The sequence below is a fragment of the Polistes fuscatus genome, unplaced genomic scaffold, assembly GCF_010416935.1.
Source record: "Polistes fuscatus isolate 324 unplaced genomic scaffold, CU_Pfus_HIC Scaffold57, whole genome shotgun sequence".
NCBI lineage: Eukaryota > Metazoa > Arthropoda > Insecta > Hymenoptera > Vespidae > Polistes > Polistes fuscatus.
In genome coordinates this window covers 119,656-145,088 of record NW_025113137.1, presented here as the reverse complement: position 1 = coordinate 145,088, position 25,433 = coordinate 119,656, and the positions used below count along the sequence as shown (strand labels likewise).

The window sequence follows — 25,433 nt, the reverse complement described above, 5'->3', positions numbered from 1 at the left end:
TTATGATGACCCTTCTTATGAGTCTTATGTATCTTACGGTAACGGGCTATTACAATTATTAAGAATTGTCCACTATTGAAAGTAACGGCCTTATGAAATCTTATGTGCTTTAAAGATTACAGTATTGAATCCTACATATGGAAGCTCAGCCGGGATTAAAAGAGAATAGATTTCATGTGTGCAATAAAAAGTCGTATAAAGTCGTATAAAGTCGTATAAAGTCGTATAAAGTTGCATAAAGTTGTATCAAGTCGAAAGTTGCGTTACAATTACCAGCAGTGTGAATCTGATTCTAAGTTGATTAAGAGTGTTGCGCGAGGAAAGTTGACCACGCGTGAATACTAAAGTAAAGTTGTGAAGTAATCGGTAGTGTTGGTGTAACGGTGATATAGGAGGACGATAAAGAAACATTAAGATTAAGAAAAGTAGCTGTTTGAACGATGGCTCAATTGAAGGTTACACTCGAAACAAGTGCGGATGAGCAGGAAGTTGGACGTGAGGAATTGAACGAAAAGGCCGTTGAAAACACGTCACTAAGAAGACGAGTAGAACGAAAGCGTCAAGATAAAGCAGTCGAGGAAGAAGCCGTCACTTACACCTATGAGCAGATTGACTCCATGAAATTAAGGGAGTTAAAAGAAGCGGCGAAGAAGTTAAGGTTATCCACAGTCGGAAATAAGCAGGCGTTAAGAAATCGCTTGAAAGATGCGATGAAAGATGAAGAAAGCGAAGACGAAGAAAGTGAAGAAGAAGAAGAAGAAGGAGACGAAGGCAAACGAGAAGAAGAATCACAGAGAGGTGGACAACGTGGGGAAGGAGGAGCGGTTAGCGTTGCTACGCAACAACTCGCTTCGTTTTCCATAAAAGATTTGGAAGAAAGCCTATCATATTTCAACGGAGAGGATAAGCTACTGATAGATCATTGGATCCACGATTTTGAAGATACCAGCGTATTGTTGGGATGGAACGATTTGCAGAAGTTTATCTACGGGAAACGTATGTTAAAAGGAGCGGCACGACAATTTATATCGTTCGAAAGAGAAATTAAATCATGGGACAGCTTAAAGCGTAGTTTGATTAGGGAATTTTAGGTAAAGGTAAATTCAGCCACGATTCATAAGCAGTTGTCCAAGCGTAGACAACAACCAGGCGAAAGTAGTCGTTTGTACATTTATAGTATGCAAGAAATCGCGAATCAAGGTACATCGAAGAAGACGCCCTTATACAGTATATAGCGGATGGTTTGTTAGGCGAGCGTCGCGATAAGGCAGTATTGTACGGATCCCGAACGCTCACCGAATTTAAAAATAATATTCAAATATTTGATAAACTTATAATATATATTAACGTCTCAAATGTTTTAAATGTAATAATTTCGGTCACATAGCGAGTAATTGTAATAAATCAAAGCAGCCGTCGGAATGTAAAGCAAGTGTTCGATTAAAGGTCGGGGTGAATGACAATTTTGTGCGAAGTATTAATAAATATGGATCATATATTTTAACAAAACACAAGAAAATAGAACAAAATACAAGTAAAAACTACCTTGATATATATATATAGTCGCACTTAAGACTTAAACACTTACTGCCTTCTAATAATAAGCCCTGTACAACTTCTAAATAATAATCCTGCACAACTTCTAAATAATAATCCGTGTACAACTTGTAATAGTAATTCTGAATATTCTCCTTTTCCGGTCCCGGTGCCCGTCTCTTATACCCCGCATATAGTGGGAGAGGAAGGACTCTCCTTTTCCTACAGGGCGTTTCTCATCAAATAACCGATTCCCTATTGGTCATCTCTATTTCCCCCTTTTAACGCCTGTAACGCCTTAGCGAGAGAGTATCTTTCAAAGCTATCGGGATTTTTCCCGTTTAAAATTACATTTGTTTACCTAAGGGGGGAACGACCATGAGACCCCTTCTTTTGAGGAGACCGAATATCTTAGAATTTTATTTTATTTTATTATTTTATGATATTTATTATCGGTTTTTCCTTTAGATTATATTACTTATTTATTTAGGTTTTTTTCCTTTAGATTATATCACTTATTTATTTAGGTTCTTTCCTTTAGAATTCTTACACAAATAGTTTCTATCTCGGCTGTAGGCTGCTCGGTTCGGCGTAATGTGACAGCAAGTATCAATTGTGTTCAATCTATTACGGATAGAGTTGCGATCAGGATTAATTGTTTGTTAGCCTATGCGTTATTAGATACGGGCAGCGAAGTAAGCATTATAAATTCAGAGCTATATAATAAATTAAGAAGACCAAGATTATGTGAAACCACTCGACGATTGGCAGGGTTTGGTAATGCGATAACGAAGCCAATAGAGATGTGAGGTGAATATCGATATCGAAGACGGTAGATATAAAACGGATGTATTTGTAGTAAGTCAGTCAGATATGAGATACGAAGTTTTTTTAGGAAGAGAGTTGCTGAAAGAGTTAGACGTTCGTATAAATAAAGGGCGAGTAGAAATAAGACGACCAGACAAAAGACTCAGCGAGGAGATAAGCGAGGGATCGGTAAAATCGAGCGACTATGGTTATGTTGAGCGACGGACGGATACAGACGATATGAATGCAAATAAAGAAGTAGACAATATAAAGGCGATAATGGAAAAAAATATGTAGATACGGATGAAATAGACGTAAAAGAACCGTACAAGGTGCGCATAAAAGAATTAATACAAAATTATAAGCCAAATACTAAACCAGACGCGCGAACAGAGACAAAAATAAAGTTGACGGAAAATATTCCAGTTTGTTCTGAGCCGAGGAGATTAGCTCCGAAAGAGAAAAAAATAGTTACGCAACAATTAAACGAATGGTTGTACGAGGGAATAATTAAACCCAGTACAAGTGAATATAGTAGTCCGGTAGTAGTGGTTCCTAAGAAGGACGGAACTTACAAAGTTTGTATTGATTACCGTAAATTAAATGCAAAGGTGATAAGAGATCGATTTCCAATGCTATTGATCGAAGACTGTCTCGATGCGTTGACACAGGGAGTGGTATTTTGACAATTGATCTTAATAACGGGTTTTTTCATGTCAAGATTGAGGAAGATAGCCGTAAATTCACTTCGTTTGTTACTCCAGACGGGCAATTTGAGTTTCTTAGAACACCTTTTGGGTTTTGTAGCAGTCTCGCCAGTTTTTTAAGATTTATTGATGAGGTTTTTGGCGATTTGGTAAGGAAGAAAATAGTGTTAACATACATGGACGATCTTATTATCCCAGGTATCGATTACGAAGAATCGTGTAGAAAGTTGGAAATAACGTTAACGGTAGCAGCTCAGAACGGGTTAATTATAAATTGGAAGAAGTGCAAGTTCCTTCGGGAGGAAATTGAGTTCTTAGGACATGTGGTGTGGAATGGGAGTATTCGGCCATTACCCACGAAAATAAAAGCGTTACAGCGGTTTTCGGAACCTAAGAATAGAAAACAAATTCAAAGTTTCTTAGGTCTGACAGGATATTTTCGTAAATTTATTAAGGATTACGCTAAGATAGCAAGACCATTATCAGATTTGTTAAAAGCAGGTTAGGCATTTGTCTCTGATACCGTTGAAAGAGAGTCGTATTCGCGATTAAAGTATTTTTTGTCTTAAGAGCCGGTGCTCCGTATTTATGACCCCGGAGCAATGACGGAATTGCATACTGATGCAAGTATAGACGGGTTTGGCGCCGTATTATTGCAAAAATACGACAACGAAAATAATTACCCTCCGGTTCATTACATGAGTTATAAAACGTCGGAAGCAAAGAGGAGGTACCATTCGTATGAATTAGAAGTCCTTGCGATAATTAAAGCAGTTCAGAAGTTTAGAGTCTATTTGTTAGGAATAAGATTTAAGTTAGTTACGGATTGCCAGGCATTCCAAAAGACGCTTAAAAAAGGGAGTTAGCACCGAAGGTAGCAAGGTGGGCGTTGTCATTGAAAGAATTTAACTTTGAAGTTGAACACCGTCCAGGAGAAAGAATGAAGCATGTAGATGCACTTAGTCGTTATTCGGTAATGTGTATCGAAGTTACATTATTACAAAATATAAGAAAAAAACAGGAAGAAGAGGAAAGATTACGTGTCATACGTCTTGTAGTAGAAAAAGAGCCATACGAAGAATATATTTTAGATAATAATATTTTGATGAAGCGTGTAAACGATAAGAACGTGATAGTGTTGCCTACGAGCATGCAGTCTAATATCATAAGAAAAATTCACGAAAATGGTCATTTCTCCGTACGAAAGGTAGCCGAAAAAATAAAAGAAGATTTTAAATACCGGGTCTGAAAGAAAAAATCGAAAAGATCATCAGCTGTTGTGTACCGTGTATATTAGCGGAGCGTAAGCAGGGGAATAAGGAAGGTCAGTTACAGTCGATACCGAAGAGGGATAGACCTCTCGAGACTTATCATGTCGACTATCTAGGGCCGATGACAGCGACGAGTAAAGCTTATAAGCATATCTTGGTAGTGGTAGATGGGTTTTCTAAGTTTGTGTGGCTATACCCAACTAAGACGACAACTGCACGGGAAACGTTAGAAAAACTTGGGATAAAGCAGAGAACATTCAGTAATCCGACACTTATTATTACAGATAAGGGAACCGCATTCACGGCAACAGAGTTTAAAGAGTATTGTATAACGGAAAGGGTCGAGCACGTTCTAACTACCACCGGTATACCGAGAGGAAACGGTCAGGTTGAAAGAATTATACGAATTATTATCTCGGTACTGTCTAAGATGTCGATGGACGCGCCTGACAAGTGGTATAGGCACGTAGATTAGGTCCAAAGAGCGCTTATTAGCACTTATCAGCGTAGTGTAGATGCGTCACCTTTCGAGGTGATGTTTGGCGTAAAAATGAAGCAGCGCGAATATTTAGCCATTTTAGAATTAATAGAGAAAGAGGCGATATTGCAATATTCTGACGAGCGCTTAAGACTGAGAGAAGCAACGTAGGAAAGTCTGTTAAAATCTCAAGAAGAGAATAGGCGTAATTATGACCGTAAATGTAAGAAAGCGAGTGTTTACAACGAAGTTGCTTTAGTAGCGATAGAGCGCACGCAGTTTGGTGTGGGGTTAAAGATACAAAAGAAATTCTTAGGTCCGTATAAATATCTAGATGTAAGAGAAATAACCGATATGAAGTGATTCGTGTTGGTGGGGATGAAGGACCAAAGATAACCACAACGGCGGCGGATTACATGAAACCGTTTGAAGAGTTCTCTTTGGGGGCCGAAGGAGATGCGTATATGGCCGAGTGTGGGAAGGGAAATTAGACAAAGGGGCTATGAATTAAGATATTAATATTCGAGAACGATCATTGCTAAACATATCCGTATTTCAAGGAAAAACAAAGTTGTTTGTCAGTTAGGAAGGGATAGAAAAAATTTAAGAAGAAACGTTAAGATAGGAATATTGGGGAACGATCGTTGCTAAATATATACGCCTTTAGAGTAAGAAAAAAGTTGTTGTTCAGTATGAATGTTCGAGAACGATCGTTACTAAATATTCGAATAAGTGAAAAGACATAAGAAATATCGCCCTTTATTGTGATGGTGTGAGGGAAATGAGATAGTATGAGTGAGTACGTTGCTATGTAAGTTAGTCATAGTATAGCCTTTAAGCAGCAAACAGCTATTATTGCATTTACATGGAAACATTCTATTCATCTTTGTATTGAATCCTACATAAATATAAAATACTTACATTATTAGAAAACAAGCATATTTAAAACGAGCGATAAAACAAATTTTTTTATTCAGTCAGCTGTATAATGATCACGCTTCTGATCTTGTTATTTGAAAAACCTCTTCTACACTATTGGGTAAGTATTAAATTTCTCTATAATAAAAGCGGTTGACGAGCTATTGTTCATTAGATACGAAGATAAACTACAAAACTTAGAACTCATCCCAGCTGCATGGAAATATATTCCCTCTGATCGCTTGGGTTGGTTTTATTTAGAATGTTAATAAGTTTATATTTAAATGCATTTTTAAAAATACAAAAACTATACGCAGTTAGTCTTAATGGAATAAATTTTTAAAAATTTATTACATATCATTCTTCAATCAATCGCTAATAAGTACAGACGTGTTTATATAGTGTTTTCAAAAGATTATTAGTATTCAAATATACGCTGCGGTATAGTATAACGTACGTTAAGTATACGTCGCATACACAAAGATTAATTTTCTAATGCCTAAGTGACGAAACACGGTGAGTCGTCGTGGTTACTGGTCGTAACAAAAACTTCAATTTTATATGCTAGGTTGTCTATGTTACCAATTAACAATGCAAAAATTGAAAATAAATTGTATAGTGTAATTCTTATTATCCTATTAAACCTTTAAGCGTTTTATGAACTTTTATTGAACCCTTATTTGTCAATTACTTGGAATATTGTCCTTTTGTCTTAGTTCCACTGTATGCATTTACAGATTTTTTATTATTGTATTTTGTCCATGATTACAATTCAACTAACAATTAGTTAACTTTTCAAGTGATTCACCGTGGATATTTCTGTATTGTTAAAAAAAATGTTTGTTTTAAATAAAAATCAGCCCGATTCTAAGAATAATTACTATATGCTCTTTTTTAATAAGTTAATCTGTTATCAGTACTATTGTTTCAATTGTTTCGGCTCTTACATCTAAAAAGTGTTTCGGTTGTCTTTTGTATAAATCACTGGAATAATGTGTGTTTCTATTAGTTAATTTTATTCTACTCTAAAACATTTTAGGAAGGTATGCGTGGCGGGACATCACTAAAGCATATCAAAAAAAAGTTATTTAGACTACGAGACAGCAGATTTAAAAAATAAAAACTTAACTAAATAGATAGAAATCTTACGAAAATAAACATGTGCTATTGCAATAGCGATTGCAGTCCTAGTTGCCTAATAAATATAATGTCCTGTTTTAGCGGATACCCTTTCTTTGTTAATCTTCCCAATTTTTATAAAGCTGATCCTATTCTAAGGAATCAGATCGTAGGTATGAGTCATTCCAAGGAAAATCATAGTAATCGTGTTATTTTAGATCCGGTAAGTTTTTTCATATAATAAATAGTAATAAAATGTACTTATTTATTAAAAGATTAGAAATGTACAGTGATTCACTTGCAGTATTTGAACAGTTACTATAAAATATTTTATTTATTATATTAAATGTGTTATAAAACACTTATCGAAATAATAATTACATTGTGGATAGTGGTATGACTTTGTATATTATACAGATATAGTTTCAAGCAAATCGAAATATTTATACAATATTTAAGATTTATTTCTCATAAACGTAATAATTGCTAAAGCTACAAACATTTTTGGACACATAGAACTAAGATAAAGAAATAATGAAAATAAAAGTTTTTCCAGTACTAAATTAATACATGGATGGTCGTTAGTTTTGGCCTTATGTACATTTTTGTCAGTCACAGTTAAGTAATCGTGGTAAAACATTACGATATTGATTAGGAGTCCGAAAAGATCTGAAATTTCTGAAAGTAACAGAATATTAATAGTCAAGTGGCGCAATGAAGGAAAAACTTACGGTAAAATAAGTAAATTTTTAAATATAAACAGATCTACGATACATTACATTATTTAAAAATCGAAATCTAAAGGAATTATAAAAAATAAATATCGTTCTAGTTGACCAAAGAAGTTAGCGGAACGAGAAGAAACAGCTTTGATCCGTGAAATAAAAAAAAATTCTAAGGTTACTGCTACAAATCTTGCAACATAAGTTAGCTAGAACTTTAAGAAAGATGTAAATTCAGAATTATGTAGAAGAGTGCTACGTTAAAATGATTATCATGCTAGGATTCCCAGAAAGAAGGTATACACAGTAATATTAATAAGAATATAAGATAAAAATTCGTCAAAGAATTTAGTAGCAAAGATGATTTCTTCTGTAATAAAGTAATATTTTTAATTATTAGTAATATTTTAAATTTCGATTCATCTGAATCCATCTGAAGACCTTCCATGTATCCATTTAGTATTAAAAAAACTTTTATTTTCATTATTTCTTGATCTTAGTTTTATTTGTCTAATTACTTTTTCGGCTTTAGCAATCGTTACGTTTATAAGAAATAAATCATAACTATTGTATATATATTTCGATTTGCTTGAAACTATACCTGTATAATATACAGAGTCATACCTCAATCAAATGTTATTAATATGTCAGTAAGGGCTCTATAATACACTTATTATTATAAATAAAATAATTCATGACAACTGTTAAAATACTGCAAGTTAGTCACAGAATGTACTATATTACGTTTATTTTGTTAAAGAATAGTGATATGGTAATAAATTTTATTACAATTGTTTATTATCTTCACTAGTTTCTGTAAATATGATAATAAATAACCTAGATGTCTTAAAAAAGTATTTGACTTTATTGCAATTATTTTTATAACTTTCATTTACTTTTATTGTTATGGAATAATTTTGTAATTTTCTAGGCGACAGGAGTTATTTTCGAATTTTTTGCTAGATTACAAATTAAAATGCTTCTTCCATCTTTACAAGGAGACGTGTACGTATATTTTAGGTTGAAGTAAAATATCAAATAACTAAAACACTAATTATTCTTCTAAAAAACAAAAGTTTTGTTGATTAAAATCAAATTTAATTTCACTATTTTCTTCTTTTTAGCCCCTTACAAGATTTCTCACAAATATACTTTCTAATATTGTTTTACTCAATAGAATTTAAGACTCCTAAATAAATAGTTTTAACATTGCCGGATGTGCACTTTAATCCATACTTATATACAATTGTTGGTTATGTACTTGGTTCGTTGAGTATTATAGCAGCTTTCAGTATTATCTATTTTTCAACCGAAAACATTAGAACCATGAGTTATTAATAAACTCATAAATTTCTATTATATTTACTTTTATAAAACATTATTTTTATTTAGTGTTTTCGCCAGCGTCCCCGCGACATTCCATTATTTAAATTATAAAGAGGTAGTAGTACGCAAATTTAAAGAATACTTTAATTTTAAAACCTGAAGAGTCTGTAAAAAAAAAAATAATTATTATCATCTTAAATAATTCAAATCAAAGTAAAAGTATTTACGTATAAAGTAACCGTTGATTGTATTTATAAATGCTATAAAAAGAATTTAAAATGTTTATGCCTAACAAATATTTTGTCTGTGCCTATTTTAGTTTCAACAAAATCTTCATGTTAGAACTTATTTATTTTAAAATCTGTTTAGTTTCAACAAAATTTTCTTGTACAAACTTATTTATTTAAAAATCTGAAAACCTCTTCGAGACAAGTATCTGTTAATAATAAATGCAAAAAAATGATCAAAATTTTAATATAAGGAATATATATTATATTAAATGTAAGTAAATATAATATGCAAATGTATGAAATATAGTGTATAATTAATATCTCATGCAAAATAAACATATAAATGAAATAGTAGTACATAAATCAATATCGTAATATTGTAAAATTTAAATGTTTAGAAAAGCATAAAGATTTTTTAGTTGTATCTAATAACATATTTTAATCCTAGACAAATAAATTAAAACTGCAAAATTATCTTCAAATCTTTTAGTTTATCATTTCACAAATAGACTACTCAACTAATATTTCAACCTAATAATTTTTTTTGTTTTTATTAACTCCATACATCTTTACAATTTGTCCGTAGACATTTGGTTAATTATTATATAAGTGAAAAATGATAGCATGTGAACGGTTTCTTCGAAGAGATAGCGTCTCGCTATTGTCACTTATTTCAGTAAGGTTTAATTCTTTACAAGGTCTCCTGGGTGGATTATTTTGAGCCTAATAGGAATATATTTGTTGTGCTTATCGTTGGTTTGCTGGTGTATGTGCGTATCAATTCTTCTTTTGTATCTGCAAGTTGTCTAAGTTATTTCTTTTTCTATCGAGGGAATATATTGGTCCATCCTTATCTCTTCGTTACGGACGTAACATGAAGCATTCACGATTGTTCGTAGTGAGTTTATGGATTGCTTAGCCTCGAGCTTTGCAAAGGAACTTTTCACTGCTATACCGCATAGCGGTATTCCATAGGTCCAGATTGGTTTTATTATTGTTTTCCAAATTATTAGTTTGTCTTATATGCTAAGTTTAAATTTTTTACCTTTCTATCTACTGTATACGCTGGGCAACGAAGCAGGGTGTGTTCTGCATCGTCATCCTCATCCTACTTGTCAATAAAGCACTGCGATGTAAGTATATTACAACTCTCGCCCCTGGTATGTTGTAATGATAAATACGAGGTTTTTTAGTAGGCAAGTAGCCCGTACTAGGACCGGTCAAATAAGGCTTTTCCTGGTTAAGGAAAGAATCTCGGACGGTCAGAATCCGACACTAACTCTGGTAACGATCCTTGGATGCTTGTGAAAGATTTTGCTCCTGTTGTAATAACAACAAAAACACAAGTGTGTACTTATGTTCGCACGTAAGATGATATAATTCTTTGGCGGAACAAAACAAAATATAACCTCAATAACCTCAAAGATAACTTCCAAAATAACTCCAATTATCCCGCGTGCTAATATACTCTAGATTTTTATAAAAGACGACAAAATAATAAATACATCATGTATCAATATATTACCTATAAATATATATACAATAAAAAGCAATTTAATCGTCACGCTCGAAACAAAGATTTAACCTTTTTCTCAATTTTTAATAAAAGTCTAAATAAGTCGATGGTTAAAATCATTTTTTCGCATTACAAGAATGAAAAATAGGTTTATAGCTCTATCACCTTTTACATTATCACTTATTACTGACGTTCAATATTAATTTAAATATTATTAACGAGATAAACATGTTGTGCTATTAACAATGAAAAATATGCAGAAGTTTTCAGTTGTCCTATGCGTAGTAGACACAGTAAATTTTAATTTTATATAAGTATTACTTCCATATGTTCCTTGTAAGTATAAACAGATTTTACCCTTTCCAAAGTCATGATAAGAATTTATTTCATCTGCATTGTAGGCTCGGAAATTTTCAGCACTCTATTAGCAAGACCATGATATTTTCAACCCTCCTCTATGTAGAAGGCATAGTAAGTTTCTATTATATATTTTTTTGGCAACTAAGTAACTGCTGATTTCAGTTATAGACTTCTTTCCCATTATTATGATATCCGTAAATGTTATGATCTTCTTTTTCTTATATTGTTAGCTTCATCCTTACTTAGCTTTACAAATTCATTGCGTAGATATTTTTCTAAAGATTTTTTTTTACCTTATTATTATTATAGAGTGCAAAAACGAACATTTTCGCCATATATGTCAATCAAAACGATCGTGGTGCATGCGTAATAAGTCATCGCAAATCACTTCAAAGACAAATATCCCATAAAAGAAGATTTTTCTGTTACTTAGGTAGGATTGGTAAGGTGCGGTGTATTTTGACTTGCTTCAAAGGAACCAAACAATTAATTCGGAGGTCTACTGTCGACAACTGGACAAGTTATATGCAGCGGTCAAGGAAAAGCGACCAAAATTAGTCAATCGTAAAGGTGTCAATTTCCACCTTGACAATGCTAAGCCGCACACGTCTTTGGTTACTCAGAAAAAATTGATGGATATTGGTTAGGAATTGATGTAACATCCACCATATAGCCCTGATCTCGCGCCATTGAATTACCACTTATCTTGATCCTTGGACAACTTCCTTCGTAGTAAAACTTTCATTGATGATGACTCTGTAAGATCTCACTTAACTTAGTTTTTGGCCGAAGAGGATCAGACTTTCTATGAGCTTGTTATTTTTAAGTTTTCACAGAGATGGCAAAAGGTCATCGAACAAATTGAAAAATACATCATAGATTAAAGCTCATTCTACGTTAAAAAAAGAAACTTCTTTATTTCATTGAAAAAGTTGGGAATTATTTAGTTTCCAACCCAATAGTGTAAACTCCCCAGCACATAAGATTTCATAAGACCGTTACTTTCAATAGTGGACAATTCTCAATAATTGTAATAACCCGTTACAGTAAGATACATAAGACTCATAAGAAGGGTCATCATAACTAACATAAGAACCGACAAAACTGAACTAACTCCTTCCTCTCCTCCATAACTCTTCTATAACTCTTCTGGCCGTATTCTCCGACTGCCCTTTTATACCTTTTTATCGAACGACGAAGCATCGGCCTTCCCCACGGGTGACGCATACAGCATCTGTTCCCCACGCTTAATCTTAAGAATACCGATATCCTAAATAAACATCCGCACGCACTCACACTAGTGCAGGCGCCAACGTGCACGAACCTGCATGAGACGTTTACAATAGTATATTTAACTTAAATATATTACTACACAAATTCATATTAAAAGCTGATTTAAATATTTCTTATTCTCTAACATCATTTATTAGTCACATATGGTTGCTAATTTACTATCGATATTTGAAGTTCTACGGAATACATCAGCTATTATAATTATATATCTGTATTTAAAATGTTTTGATACCGTCTATAATTTTTAAATTGGAGATATCTTTTCGTACAAACAAAAAGTGAAAACGTCTGATTGCAAAAAAATGTTTAAGGTATAGGAAAAAGTAATTATGCTAAGAACAAAAAATTAACTTATTCAAACGAAAAAAAATTATTTATAAAAATATCTCTTTATTGTTGTTTATCTCAGATTGTTAGAAAGAAAATATAAATGAAAAAACTGAAAATATAACGAATAAAAGATCTAAAGAATCATCACATAAAAAAACCATTTTATCATATAATGAGCTATTATTACCCTGGAAACAATAAACGATAAGGCGAATGATCAAATTTTAAAAAGGGAAAACATAATATCTGTTAAAAAAAGAGATTGTCAAAAATTAACTTCTAGTAAATTGTCTTGATTCTTCAACTGTCTCAATCGGGACTTTAAGTATAAATATTCACATTCTCTTTACGTAAGTATCAGTAAAACTATCCCAATAAATATTAGAAACATTAAAGAAGAAGTTATGTTTATCGACTACAGATAGCTTGTCCCATAACTTCGAAACGTTTTCATTTGTGTATTCCCCACTCGTTAAAAGTAAAGAAATTCAGTACATATCGAAACTTTTCTATTTTTCTGTAGATATTAAGCAATCTGAAAAAATATACAAAAATTGAATGATGTTCTTTTTTATCGACGAATAATAAATCACATGTTAATATAAAATATTGTCAGACATTACCTTGACTTTCTTCCACTAAGATAAGCTAACGATTCCACTATGATTGCTGTTATCCAGTGCCAAAAAATAGTCAAAAAAATATGGAAAGAATAGTTACGATTAAACCATAAGGAGTAGTACCACAAAATTTTTTTCGACGGAATATTCATCGCATTATTTTTCTATAATTTTCAATAGTAGCTCAAGTACCTGATTTTTGAACAGAGGAAAAAACATTATAAATTGGAATCTCTTTGTTAACACGAAAATATTTCTTTTTCTGTTGGAGAGATTAATAATCTGTGGTATGGACCTACGATAAAAGTTCTTTCTTATTCACTCTAAATATTATTTTAAAAGTTGAACTAAAAGTAAATTTCAGAGATTTTTCAAAACAGAAGAAAAAACTTACTGTTTTTGTGCAACGTCCCATGCGGCAGCAATAATGTTGTTGACAACATAGTCGGCAGGAATTATTTTGCAAATAAAGTTCTCATTAGAATATATCGTGTGTAAAACACCAGTCGCACTTTCTAAGCAATACCTGTTAGTCCATACAGATTTTTTATCCAACCGGCGATTGGTTCCTTTTCCGTTGCGACAACAATGGATGGCCGAACGATGCAAGTAGGAATTCCATTAGAATATTGCCGTACAGTATTTTAACAGATTTCCTTTGAATATACGTAAGTGATGGGCCAATTACCAAGTAGCCCATGAAATAAACGAATTTGCTAATCGACTTAGCTTTAAAAAAAAGCAATAGTATTCTTGTTTTATTACTTTGGGGTTATTAAGTATAATTGATCTTTTTTCAAAATCTCTGTCAATTAAATTGTGTCTTCTGTCTTTATAGGTGGTTTATAGAATTTTTCTTCAATTTTACTATATACGCAATACGAATATGCCGATCATACATAAAGAAAGGCCTAAAGATAACATTTATTATAAAATAAGAACAGTTTATTTTTTAAGGAGATCCAATGTTTAAATAATTAATTAGGAAAACAGTATCCTCAAGCTTTTCATTTCCTGTGCGTGCAAGAGGAGATCACTTGTTCCTCTAATATTCTTATGAACTATAAAACGAATATTATCCATAAAACGCACGGATTCCACACCATGGAATATCAAATAGGTATCTTTAATGCGTTCGAGGTTTTTCTCTGACAATCCTAAATTAAATTGACTCGTGTCTCCTTCTTTTAGAATAATCTTTTTTTCGACATCTTTTTGCTCTATCTTCAATCTTTCAAAAATCTGAAAATTTAAAACCCAGTAATATTTGTTATATTTTTTATTGACGTAATTAGTACAAATTACGTAACTTTACTTACAACATCATTAAAATACTCTTTGAATCGAGTCTGCGGATCCTGCTGTTTTTTGCTCTTATCAGCAATTAAATGGTTGCTATTTCTGGAAGACATCTACAAATAGCAATGCATTTATATAAACAATTTTTGGTAGAAATATATTCATATTAAAATAAAATATCATTATGTAAGTTTACATATAGAAGGAAAGAGAAAAATAGAGCAAAGAGAGAAAAGAAAGAATAAATATCTTGAAATTAAAATAAATGAGAAAAAAAGGCAAAAAGACTTATTAAACGTACGAATAAGTTAGCTAAAGAGGATAAAAATTATTTTCAAAAACGTATAAAAATAAAAGATATGCGTATCTTGTTTCATCTAAACATTAGTTCGATTTGGGACTTTTTTTAACTAGTTGCAACACCAAAATTATTATAGAAAAAATTTAGGACTGAACAGGAAGCAGTGTCTCACGTGAGTGTATATATGAATACAGAAGAAATTAAGATTTAGATAATACAGAACATTTACTATTGAAAATGCGCATATAGATATTTCTACACTAGCAAACTAAGTATGAGTGCATCAGAGTGTGTTTGTGCGTGCTCATGGGTACGTGACTAAAGACAGAGCTTCTATAGTATTAATTTTTATCAGAGATGGCGTGATTTGGAATAAAAAAGAGAAGAAAAGTTAAGGAGAAAGAAACCAAAAATAAATGATTTTAAGCGTTGACGAATGACGATAAAAGGAAATGACGTATATATATATATATATACGTGTCCAACGAGCAAAAAAGAGAATTATTATTGTTTGAAAGATTAGAAAGAGTTTACTTTGGATGATGTTCTGTTAAGAAGTACCAAAAATACATATAATAGTTTTAGTTAAGAAAAATTTGATATTTATATATATTTTTATAATATCGCAATTCACACTACTTTAAATCTTACTATTTTCTTCTAAATCTTACATTTTACTTTAAATCTTGCCTTATACTTAAAATCTTGCTTCTTATCTTAAAACCTTGCTTCCCATCTTTAAACATTGCTTCTATCAGTTTCTTTGTTTCCTATATATATACATTATCCCCTCTATTATTCTTTTGTTCTTTCCTCTGTTTCAGTTCTCGAATATTCGAGAAGATTCGGTACGAAACGCAATTTGATAACACAGCACTCTCCTAACAACAAAGGAGTTATATTTAGTTTCTACTTTCTCTTCTCTTACACATATTGTAATAAAAAAATCTAACAATCTCAACAGTTTAGTAAATAGGTACTACAGGTAAAATAGTATAGGAAGTGACGATATTTATCAGTGACTCGGTAGACTATTAACCAAGGAGCTAACCTGTGACTCGCGCATCAAAAATTAATCCACAAAAACTTTTGAATTGAATTACGCGTCGATTTTTATAAGATTTAATTTTCAGAATAAAGAATAGGATTTTTCTCATGGCTCCAGACACATTTACTGACAAACGAATATAACGCTGCAAGCAATGATAAGCCAAATTTGACCCACGCATCCAAAAAGGTTTGCTATCACTGCTATAAACATTTAAATTTCTATTACATTTTACTTGATCAAACAATATCTCTAAATTAATATTTATAGTTATTCTTAATATTTCCTTTTCTCTTTTTTGAGATTTGTAAGAAAAGCTTTTTATATTAAAATAAAAATAATAAATATTAAAAAAATCCTTTTTTATACTTACATAATACAATTACAATATATAAAGATCTTTAAAAATTTGTAGGGACAACTACAATAATAAAAATATAGCCTGCAGAATTTCTAATTTTTTTTTTAAATTATTTAAAAATAATGGACTATTATATACAAAAACTCCCTGTTATTTAGATAGAAAGCTTACATTGCTGTACGGCAAATGTTAAAATTAAGTTATAGATTTTAAACTTAAGGAATATTCTTTTTATTTATTTCAAACCATATAAACCTCTGGGAACATAAAAATTTTGAAATACTCAAAATAAGGACAACCCTTTTGTACATAGTATAAAAATTTATTTAAAACTCATGATTGAAATCTTATAAGGAATGTATAAGTTAATTCGAGAACGAAAACATATATAAAAGATTTTTACCTTACCAGTTTTTCCCTTATAAGCCTTCATAAAATCCTAAACTTTCTTTTGAAAATTTTTTTTCCAGAATAAAATGTAGCAATTTCACCTAGCTGATTATAATAATTCAAATCTTTTACCATAGAAAACAGTTCCTCTTGATACGTTCGGCCGCTTAATGACACCATTTTAAGGATTTTTTATAATAACAAAAAAATATTACATATAAAAAACGTAAGCAATTTCAATAATTAATAAAAATTAATTCCGTGCGAATTTTAAAGATAAATAAAGATGTATAAGTGTTAGGAATAAATGGATTTGATAATGATTAAAGTAATAATTATTCGTTTTCGATAACTCGAAAATTCTGTTTTAATGAACGTAAATATAATCTATTATTATGACAAACATATATGAAATAATTATTATTATTCTTGAAAAATAATTATTTTGTAGAATTTAAAATTTTTTCTAATAGCGTGTGAAAAGAAACATTTATTTTAACATTTTTAATGATTGAAGCATCTTTTATAATGAATGCCTTATACATTATCTCATTCAATAAAAGCTCCTAAAAATTTGTTTGCAAGCCGTTTTAATGTTATTCACAAAAAAAATCAAACTTGTGAATTTAATGCGGTTAACTTTTCATCTTATTTACAAAATTTTGCCTTTTGTTACTCTCACAGTTTGGAAAGGTATATAATGATTAAAAGTAGAAAACTTAACTATTTACCTTAACAACTTTTATCACAAAGAATATAATAGAATATAATAAGTTATACAAATTTACGCTATAAGAAAATACTTTATCATATTTGGAAATCTTATGAAGAACTAAGTATGTTGGTTAGTGATTTAAAAGGATTATTCGAAACTAAGTATCAAAAACGAACTCTTAATAAAATAACCGTTGATTTTATTCAAAGTTATTTGATTCATCTACTGTTATATATCGACACCCGAACATGGTTTAGCTTGTCTCTGGATATATTGAGACAGGAATTATTTCTTTTCAAGACTAAAGAAGGTAATCCTTCACCTGGCGGGCCTGGGTCAAGTATCTACCAGGGCTTTAACCCTTCGTACCAGTTGCGTAGAGAGAATCTCTCACGCTCATTTTAAAACTTTTTTTTCTTTTTAATTTCAAATGGAATGACCATTTGAAAATTTTTTACCTTCACAGAATTTTATGCTTTACAGGATAACCAAAAAAACTTTATTAAAAACTCAAAAGTATAAATAAAATAAAATATTTATTAATAGCTGTGAGAATTTCTCTCATCACTTCAGTCAAGTCGTTGATAAAAAAAACGCTATTCGGATGGCTTCGTTATACTTCGGTTATTTCCGTAGTTTTTAGTCGCCATCTTTGAAATTAGATATATATGTGTATAAATACTTCGTGTTTTTCTTTGCGCCTGCGCAAATTTGAAATTTTGGTCTTGGCGCTTGCGCAATAGCGTGAGATTTTCTCTCATCACAACAGTAATGACTGTCATACGAAAGACAACCGGTACGAAGGGTTAAGTTCAGACAATATAAAATTTATTAATTAAAAGACAAAATAAATTTTGGGCGTCACAATTAGGTTTTCCATAATAAGTATATTATTAAATTACTCAATCTGTGCAGTCTCGACTAGCAGAAGGAGAATGAGACAAACAAGTGCGGGTGTCATTAGGTGACCCAAAATATTGCAAAATTTCAATGGAAAAGAATCAACAAAGACTTAAGGAGATAAGTTACGTTACTGATGCAGAAAACACTGATCTCTAATCTTACAATTAACTGGTGGTATATAACAAAATAAAATACACTTATACTCTCGGTTGAACTCGTAGTCTGTCAAAAGTAATTCAAGAGTAAATAATATAAGAAAAATAATCATATAAAATAATACAGTAATAAATGATATAATATTAGGTGTACAAATAAGTTTCCGCCGTTTTAATGTAGATAGCGCGGTGCGGAGTTTCCGTTTACTTTCGCAGATGATATCCTGCTTAAAAATAAGTTTGGACGTTTAAGAACAACATAACCTATTATATTATTGATTTCATATTGGTAAAATATAATTTCTTTTAGTTGAAAATGTCCAAATTTGAGCCAAATAAGCGTCATTTGCGGGAAATATTAGTTTACTTCTTTAATATAAAGAAATCTGCTGCTGAGGCGCATCAATTGCTCGTAGAAGCATATGGTGAGACTGCTTTGAGTGAGAGAACGTGTCGTGAGTGGTTTCAAAAGTTTAGAAACGGTGATTTCGACGTAGAAGACAAAGATTGCAGTGGAAGGCCAAAAATTTACGAGGATGCAGAATTGGAGGAAATCCTAGAGGAAGATTCATCTCAAACACAAAAAGAACTTGCTGTAACATTAAAAGTAACTCAGCAAGCAGTCTCACATCGTTTAAAATCATTAGGAATAATTAATAAACAAGGAAATTGGGTTCCGTACGAATTAGAGCCGAGAGATATTGAACGCCGATTATGCTTAAGAGAAATACTGCTTGCTAGACATAAAAAAAGGGTTTTTTACATCGTATCATCACTGGTGACGAGAAATGGATATGGTGACGAGAATGGATACATTATGATAATCCAAAAAGAAGAAAATCATGGGGATTACCAAGCCATGCGTCAACATCAACAACAAAACCGAATATTCACGGAAAAAAACTCATGCTGTGTATTTGGTGGGATCAGCTGGGTGTAGTGTATTAAGAGTTGCTTAATCCGAGCGAAACAATCACCGGAGCCTTCTATCGAACACAATTAATGAGATTGAGCTGAGCTCTGAAGGAAAAACGCCCTCAATACTATTCTAGACACGAAAAAATTATTCTCCTGCATGACAATGCTCGTCCACATGTAGCGGCTCCCGTGGAAAAAGTATTTGGAAACACTTGATTGGGAAGTGTTACCCCACCCGCCGAATTCACCAGACATTGCACCGTCCGATTATCACCTATTTCGGTCCATGGCACATTCTCTGTCGGAGCAGCGGTTCAAATCATATGAAGATACCAAAAATTGGGTTGATTCGTGGATAGCCTCAAAAGACAAGGAGTTCTTCCGACATGGGATCCGAATGTTGCCTGAGAGATGGGAAAAAGTCATTGCAAGTGATGGACAGTATTTTAAATACCCTTAAAATTACCATTCTTCTAGAATAAATACTTAATTTTTAATAAAAACGGCGGAACTTATTTGTACACCTAATAAAGAATAATAATTTAGAATACATATAATTATTAAGATTAATAAAGAAAATAATGAAATAAAAATTATACAATATAATATAATTCAATAAACAAATCAAAAATTCAAATCAAGAATATTAAATTAAATCAGATATATAGATTGCTGTTAGAGAATCTAATATGAAAAACTGACGGTATCACTTCTGACAATAAAAAAAATTGTACAAGTTAACAAGTACAGTTAGTAAAAAATTTCGATTAGTCCGAACTATTAGACGGCTGGCAGAAAAGTGCCGATCTTCTTCTCCCTGACAACAACGTGACATTGAGGAGCTTCATCTGGGGGAATTTCCTGTCACGATATATATAAATAGTCCAACACGAATACGATGTACAGAATTTGTTAATTAATTTGCATATATAATTCAATAGGAAGCTACATTGTTATGATGATAATATTCTTTCACAATATTACCAATAATTAAATTCAATAATTACAATAATCTCCTACCAACGCATCGTATTGCGTCTTTCCTCGTACCTATTTTTCCACGCATTCTGCTGAGTTAACATTATCACAGGTAGAAGGGAGAAAAGGGTTCCTGCTATGTCCATGACGTGGCATAGAATACGGAATGAAAAGAATACGGTGGAGAATCGAAACTGAAATAATAAAGTCAATACGTATATTATAATTGTGGCGGAACTTCACACTTTCCCCTTATTTAAATAAAGTCATCGCAAATTGAAAAAAAAGTGAAGCGATAGCTTTATTTACTCTTAGGTACAAAGTCTTATTTAGTAATAAAGCATAGTCACTGCATGAATCGTTTCATATAGGGCATTTAATTTTTTAAAGAACCATGTTACGCTGTTGTTTGATCATTTTAATGTTTTGAAAATTGTGTATAATCTTATTATTTATTTTACAGTATCGGCTATTGTTAGTATTACAACAGTACAAATTTTGTACTATATTCGATAAGTTTTACTATAATTTCAAAAGAGATTGGGAATACTCTGTGTCCCAACAATGTCCTATAAGTTATTTCCGCTACACACTATTTATGATTTCAAACCTTTCAAGCCATGTTTGTGGACATGCAGGCTTATCTATTTTCCATTTGTGGCATTGATTTCAGTTTTTTCACAGCTCTTTCGAAGTACGTTTCCTCGCTGACAAAGTCTCTTTTCGAATCTTTTTTTATGCCGTTTATATGGATAGCGGTAAAAGAAGCATTTGCCGTATCTTATGCTTAACTGCTTTAGAAAAAGTAGAAGTGAAAGGAACAGTACAAATGAGATTTGCAAAACTACGACTATAGTACTACAACACTACATACTACTACCGTACTATAACACAAGAGCTTATGGAAAGTAGACAAAAAATATTTTACTAAATCCAAATTTGTCCAGTCAATCTCTCATACCTACCATACATAAGATGACAAATGATCAAAGCTCAGCAGCGATTCCTATAAACGCCATAGAGGTAGAAAAAGTACAAAATTTAGACAAATTTAAAAGTATTTTTGAACGTTGATATTTAGATATTTTATTATTTACTATTACTATTATTAGTAAGATAAAATAATGGCTTATAATTATGACGATTCTATAAGTTATAGCAGACACTTTCAAAGTACAAAAAAAATCAAATTTTAAAAAATATTTTAACAAATCTGAAAGATAATGATGATATTTAGATATTTATTATTTACTATTACTATTATTATAAATAAAGCTTATAATTATGACGATTCTAAAGTTATAGCAGACACTTACCAAAGTACCAAAAAAATCAAATTTTAAAAATATTTTTACAAATCTGAAATATAATGATGTTATTGATTATAGTATTATTTATACGGCAGAGATTTTCCTTGGCAATAACATTCTGGTAGACATCGAAACCTTGTCTACAGCCCGAGCATCACTGATTTTAAAAAACACAGAATACGTACTTATTAATTAAACAGAATATCGTTTTTCCGACTATTACAGAATTATTAAATACAATAATACAGACTTACAGAAATACCGAATTAAATTATATTATGAATAACAATGATAATCGTTCTTTCTTCTTGACCTTGGCTCCACTGAACTCAATGAGTCTACGCTTATGGATCTGATATCCGTTCCTTTACATATTTACTTAGGAATGACATTGAAAAGCTTTACAAGCAGCCGCAAAATTGTAAATATTTGAATTTGATAAGATACGTATTCTTTTTCCTCTTTTTCCTCCGTATTCTTTGCATTTCGTATCTATGCCACGTCTTGTAAATTGCAGGAACCCCTTTCTCCCTTCAACCTCTTATAATGTTAAAGCAGCAAAATTCGTGGAAAAATAGGAGCGAGGTAAGACGCACCACGTTACGTTGATAGGGGGTTATTTTAAATATTGAATGTATTAATTGGTAATATTGTGAAGAAATATTCTCACGATTACAATAAAGTTTCTTATTGTATTGTATGTAAATTAATAATACGAACGTTATTATCATTAATCTTTGGTACAAACTGACGAAGTATCGTTTTTTGCCACAGCTCGCAAGACCGCAAACTCATTGGTTGAAAAGCAGAAACTCTTACTGATTGATTGAGACGTTCTACCTCATCCTCCGTACTCCACAGACCTTGCCCTATCCGAGTATTACTTGTTGCTCTCGTTAGAAAATTCTCTTCGTGGTAAATGTCCAAAATCCGAAAGCGAAATAAAAACACAAAACAATAAATATTTTGCAAGTAAGTCTCCAGAATTTCGGAAAGAGGGCATAAAGAGGCTTCTTTACAGATTAAAGTAGGTAATAAAGCAGAATTGGTTATATACAACATATTAAATTAACATAAGCAACAAATAACGTCCAATAAAGTCGCATAAAAAATAAACTGGTGTGTGTACTTATGTACGCCTGTAGGTAGTTATACTCTTTAGCGTACCAAAACGAATATAACCTCAATAGTTTAAGATATAACTAAAAAAAAAAATTAAAAAAAAAATTAATAATAATATATTATTATTATTATTATCATTATTATTTTCTTGTTTATTTTTTAATTATTGTTATTATTATATTTTATTTTTAATATTTTTATTAATTTTGTTTTTAATAGAATACAGTTGATAAAGAAACCTGTTCCTTCTTCCCTGCTTGATGATCGATAATATTCGCTATTGTAAGCCGATTATGTTTCTTTTATTCTTAAATTTGTATTCATTTAATTATTTAATTTATAAATATATGTAGCGTGACAAGGTAAAAAGAGGGAGGTTTGGAAGTATGAGAAGATAATCTACTAATTATTATTATTTAATTATTTAACAAAAAGAAGAAAAAAAATATTTTCAATCGGTCGATATATTATATATATAGAAAGAATATAAAAAAAAATATCAAAATATAGATATCAGTTTACACTAATATAAAGGAGATATTTCGAATTACTCAACGCTTTAATGGCCATGGTGCGGTGACAGCACGAGCTCCAGCTCGATCATTTCTGTCAAGCAACGCTGAGCACGATTTATGCTTGGATTAGGTGACCTATTTGAGGAAAAACCGTTTATGTGCCGTTTACGACAAGACTCTCCGCCTAGTTAATAACTAGCTAGTCCCAAACCCAAACAAAGTAGGAGGGCTTTGGGGTGATTCTAGCAACCTACCCTTGGTAAAAAACAATAAAAATGCTCTAGGAATTAGTAATAGCGCCTCGGATTGGACGGAAATAACGATGACGGCATGGTGAGCGAAAAGGAATATGCAAAGGAAGAACATAAGAACGCTTAGAATAGGATGCTGGAACGTAACTTCCATAAGAAACAAAGACCAGGAAGTAATAGAGGAAATTAGCATACACAATCTAGACATCTGCGTTCTTTCCGAAACAGAAAAGAAAGGCAAATAAAACCTTTGATATGAAAGATAAATCCTATTCTAAAGCGAGAAAAACAAAAACGAAAGAGATACTTCAGGAGTAGGCCTACCGATACAAGAGAGATACGAAGATACTGTACTAGAGTCTAAATAAATTAGCGACAGGGTACCACAGATAACACTACAGCTCCAGAAGAAAACACCGATACACATAATCAATGTATATGCTTCAGATATCATCAAATCACAAAAAGAGAAAGATAAATTTTATGATCTGCTGCAAGCGCACCTAGAAAAAATCCCTAGACGAGATAAGACTGTAATACTTGGAGATTTCAATTCATGAATCGACAACGAGATAGTAAAAGGGATTAAAAATCATTTCAAAGAGGATAACCTAAATGACAACTGGGATATTCTGATTACCTTCTGCGCAATGAATGAGCTACGTATCAACACATTTTACCCACATAAACCATAGTATAAATTTACCTTCAAAAACACTAGAGGAAAAAAATCAACAGTAGACTACACAATAACCAATAGGAATATACACCCCACAAAAATACTGGACGCCAGAGTGCTAATGTCAGCAAATACGGGCAATAACTACAACCTGATACTTGCGAAAATATGGAAAACACACTTTTCACCAAAATAAAACAAATGAGGAAAACAATAGAAAAACTTAACATAGTTCTTTTAAGCGATAAATCAATAAGAGACGTTTAACAAAGACGACTAGAATAAAAAATAGAAAGAAACAAAATTTGAGAAACAGACGACGTAGAAACATCATTGGAAAGAATCAAAACAAACATCAAAATAACTGCAGAAGCCCTAGGAAAAAGAAAATGCAACTTCGGAGGAAAGCGTAGAATTACTCAATGGTTTAAAGAAGAAATAAGGGCCCTAGTTGAAGAAAAAAGGTAGGCCTACCGACAGTACCGTAATAACACAATAACATATGACGATTACTGAAGTACAAGAAACAAGGTAAATGAGTCAATTAGACAAATCAAACGAGACTACTGGGAGAAATTTTCGGCCGACATGGAACACGACTTATACGGAGCACAGAAAAAGTATGCAAAATGCTACGAAATCGAAAAAAAAGCGTAAACGAATCCGTGCAGACCACCAAAATCACAACAGACCCGTACAACAGAAGCGAGAAAGAAGAAGAGGAGGCACTAAACGATTACACTATCTTATCTGAAGAAATACAAAAAACAATAGACAAACTAAAATACTGTAAAACACCAGGAACTGATGAGATACAAAACAAACTAATAAAATATGGAGTAGTCCACATACAGAACAACTAAATACCCTATTAAAATAGTAAAACACAAAAATATTCCAACCCAATAGAAGGAGAGTATAATAGTTCCCATATTAAAAAAAGTAACAAAGACAGAACCGAAGAACAACAGCGGAATCAGTCTCTTAAGTGCAGTAAAGAAGGTGATAACGAAAATCTTTGCAAAGGTAATAGAGGGGACAGAAACAAGCGAAAAGCAGCAAGATTTTAGACAAAACAGATCGACGGTTAATGTAATATTCATACTACGACAAATAGCTAAAAAAGCGATAGAATTTTACAAAACAATATACATGAGCTTCGTTGATCTCCAAATAGCGTTTGACAATGTGAAGCTTAGGAACTTACTACAGATTCTGAGAGCCTGAGGAGTAAATAGCAACATAAGACAGGTAA

At 31.8% G+C, this 25,433-nt stretch overlaps 1 protein-coding gene across 1 annotated transcript; it reads left to right on the top strand.

Annotated features, from left to right (window-relative positions):
• The first annotated feature begins 440 nt into the window (after positions 1–440).
• LOC122522763 lies at positions 441–25,405 on the top strand. Its single transcript, XM_043644037.1, has 8 exons — positions 441–668; positions 2,064–2,313; positions 2,641–3,020; positions 3,065–3,551; positions 3,621–3,864; positions 5,134–5,259; positions 6,894–7,059; positions 25,088–25,405. Exons 1-8 carry the CDS (start codon positions 441–443, stop codon positions 25,403–25,405), a joined length of 2,199 nt encoding a protein of 732 aa, XP_043499972.1.
• The last annotated feature ends 28 nt before the right edge of the window (positions 25,406–25,433 follow it).

Coding starts and splice junctions, on each gene's coding strand:
- LOC122522763 (XM_043644037.1), top strand. CDS start 441: ATGGCTCAATTGAAGGTTACACTCGAAACAAGTGCGGATGAGCAGGAA. Junction 3,552..3,620: donor ATCAGATTTGTTAAAAGCAG/GTTAGGCATTTG, acceptor TTTTGTCTTAAG/AGCCGGTGCTCCGTATTTAT. Junction 7,060..25,087: donor ATCGTGTTATTTTAGATCCG/GTAAGTTTTTTC, acceptor CCAACCCAATAG/AAGGAGAGTATAATAGTTCC.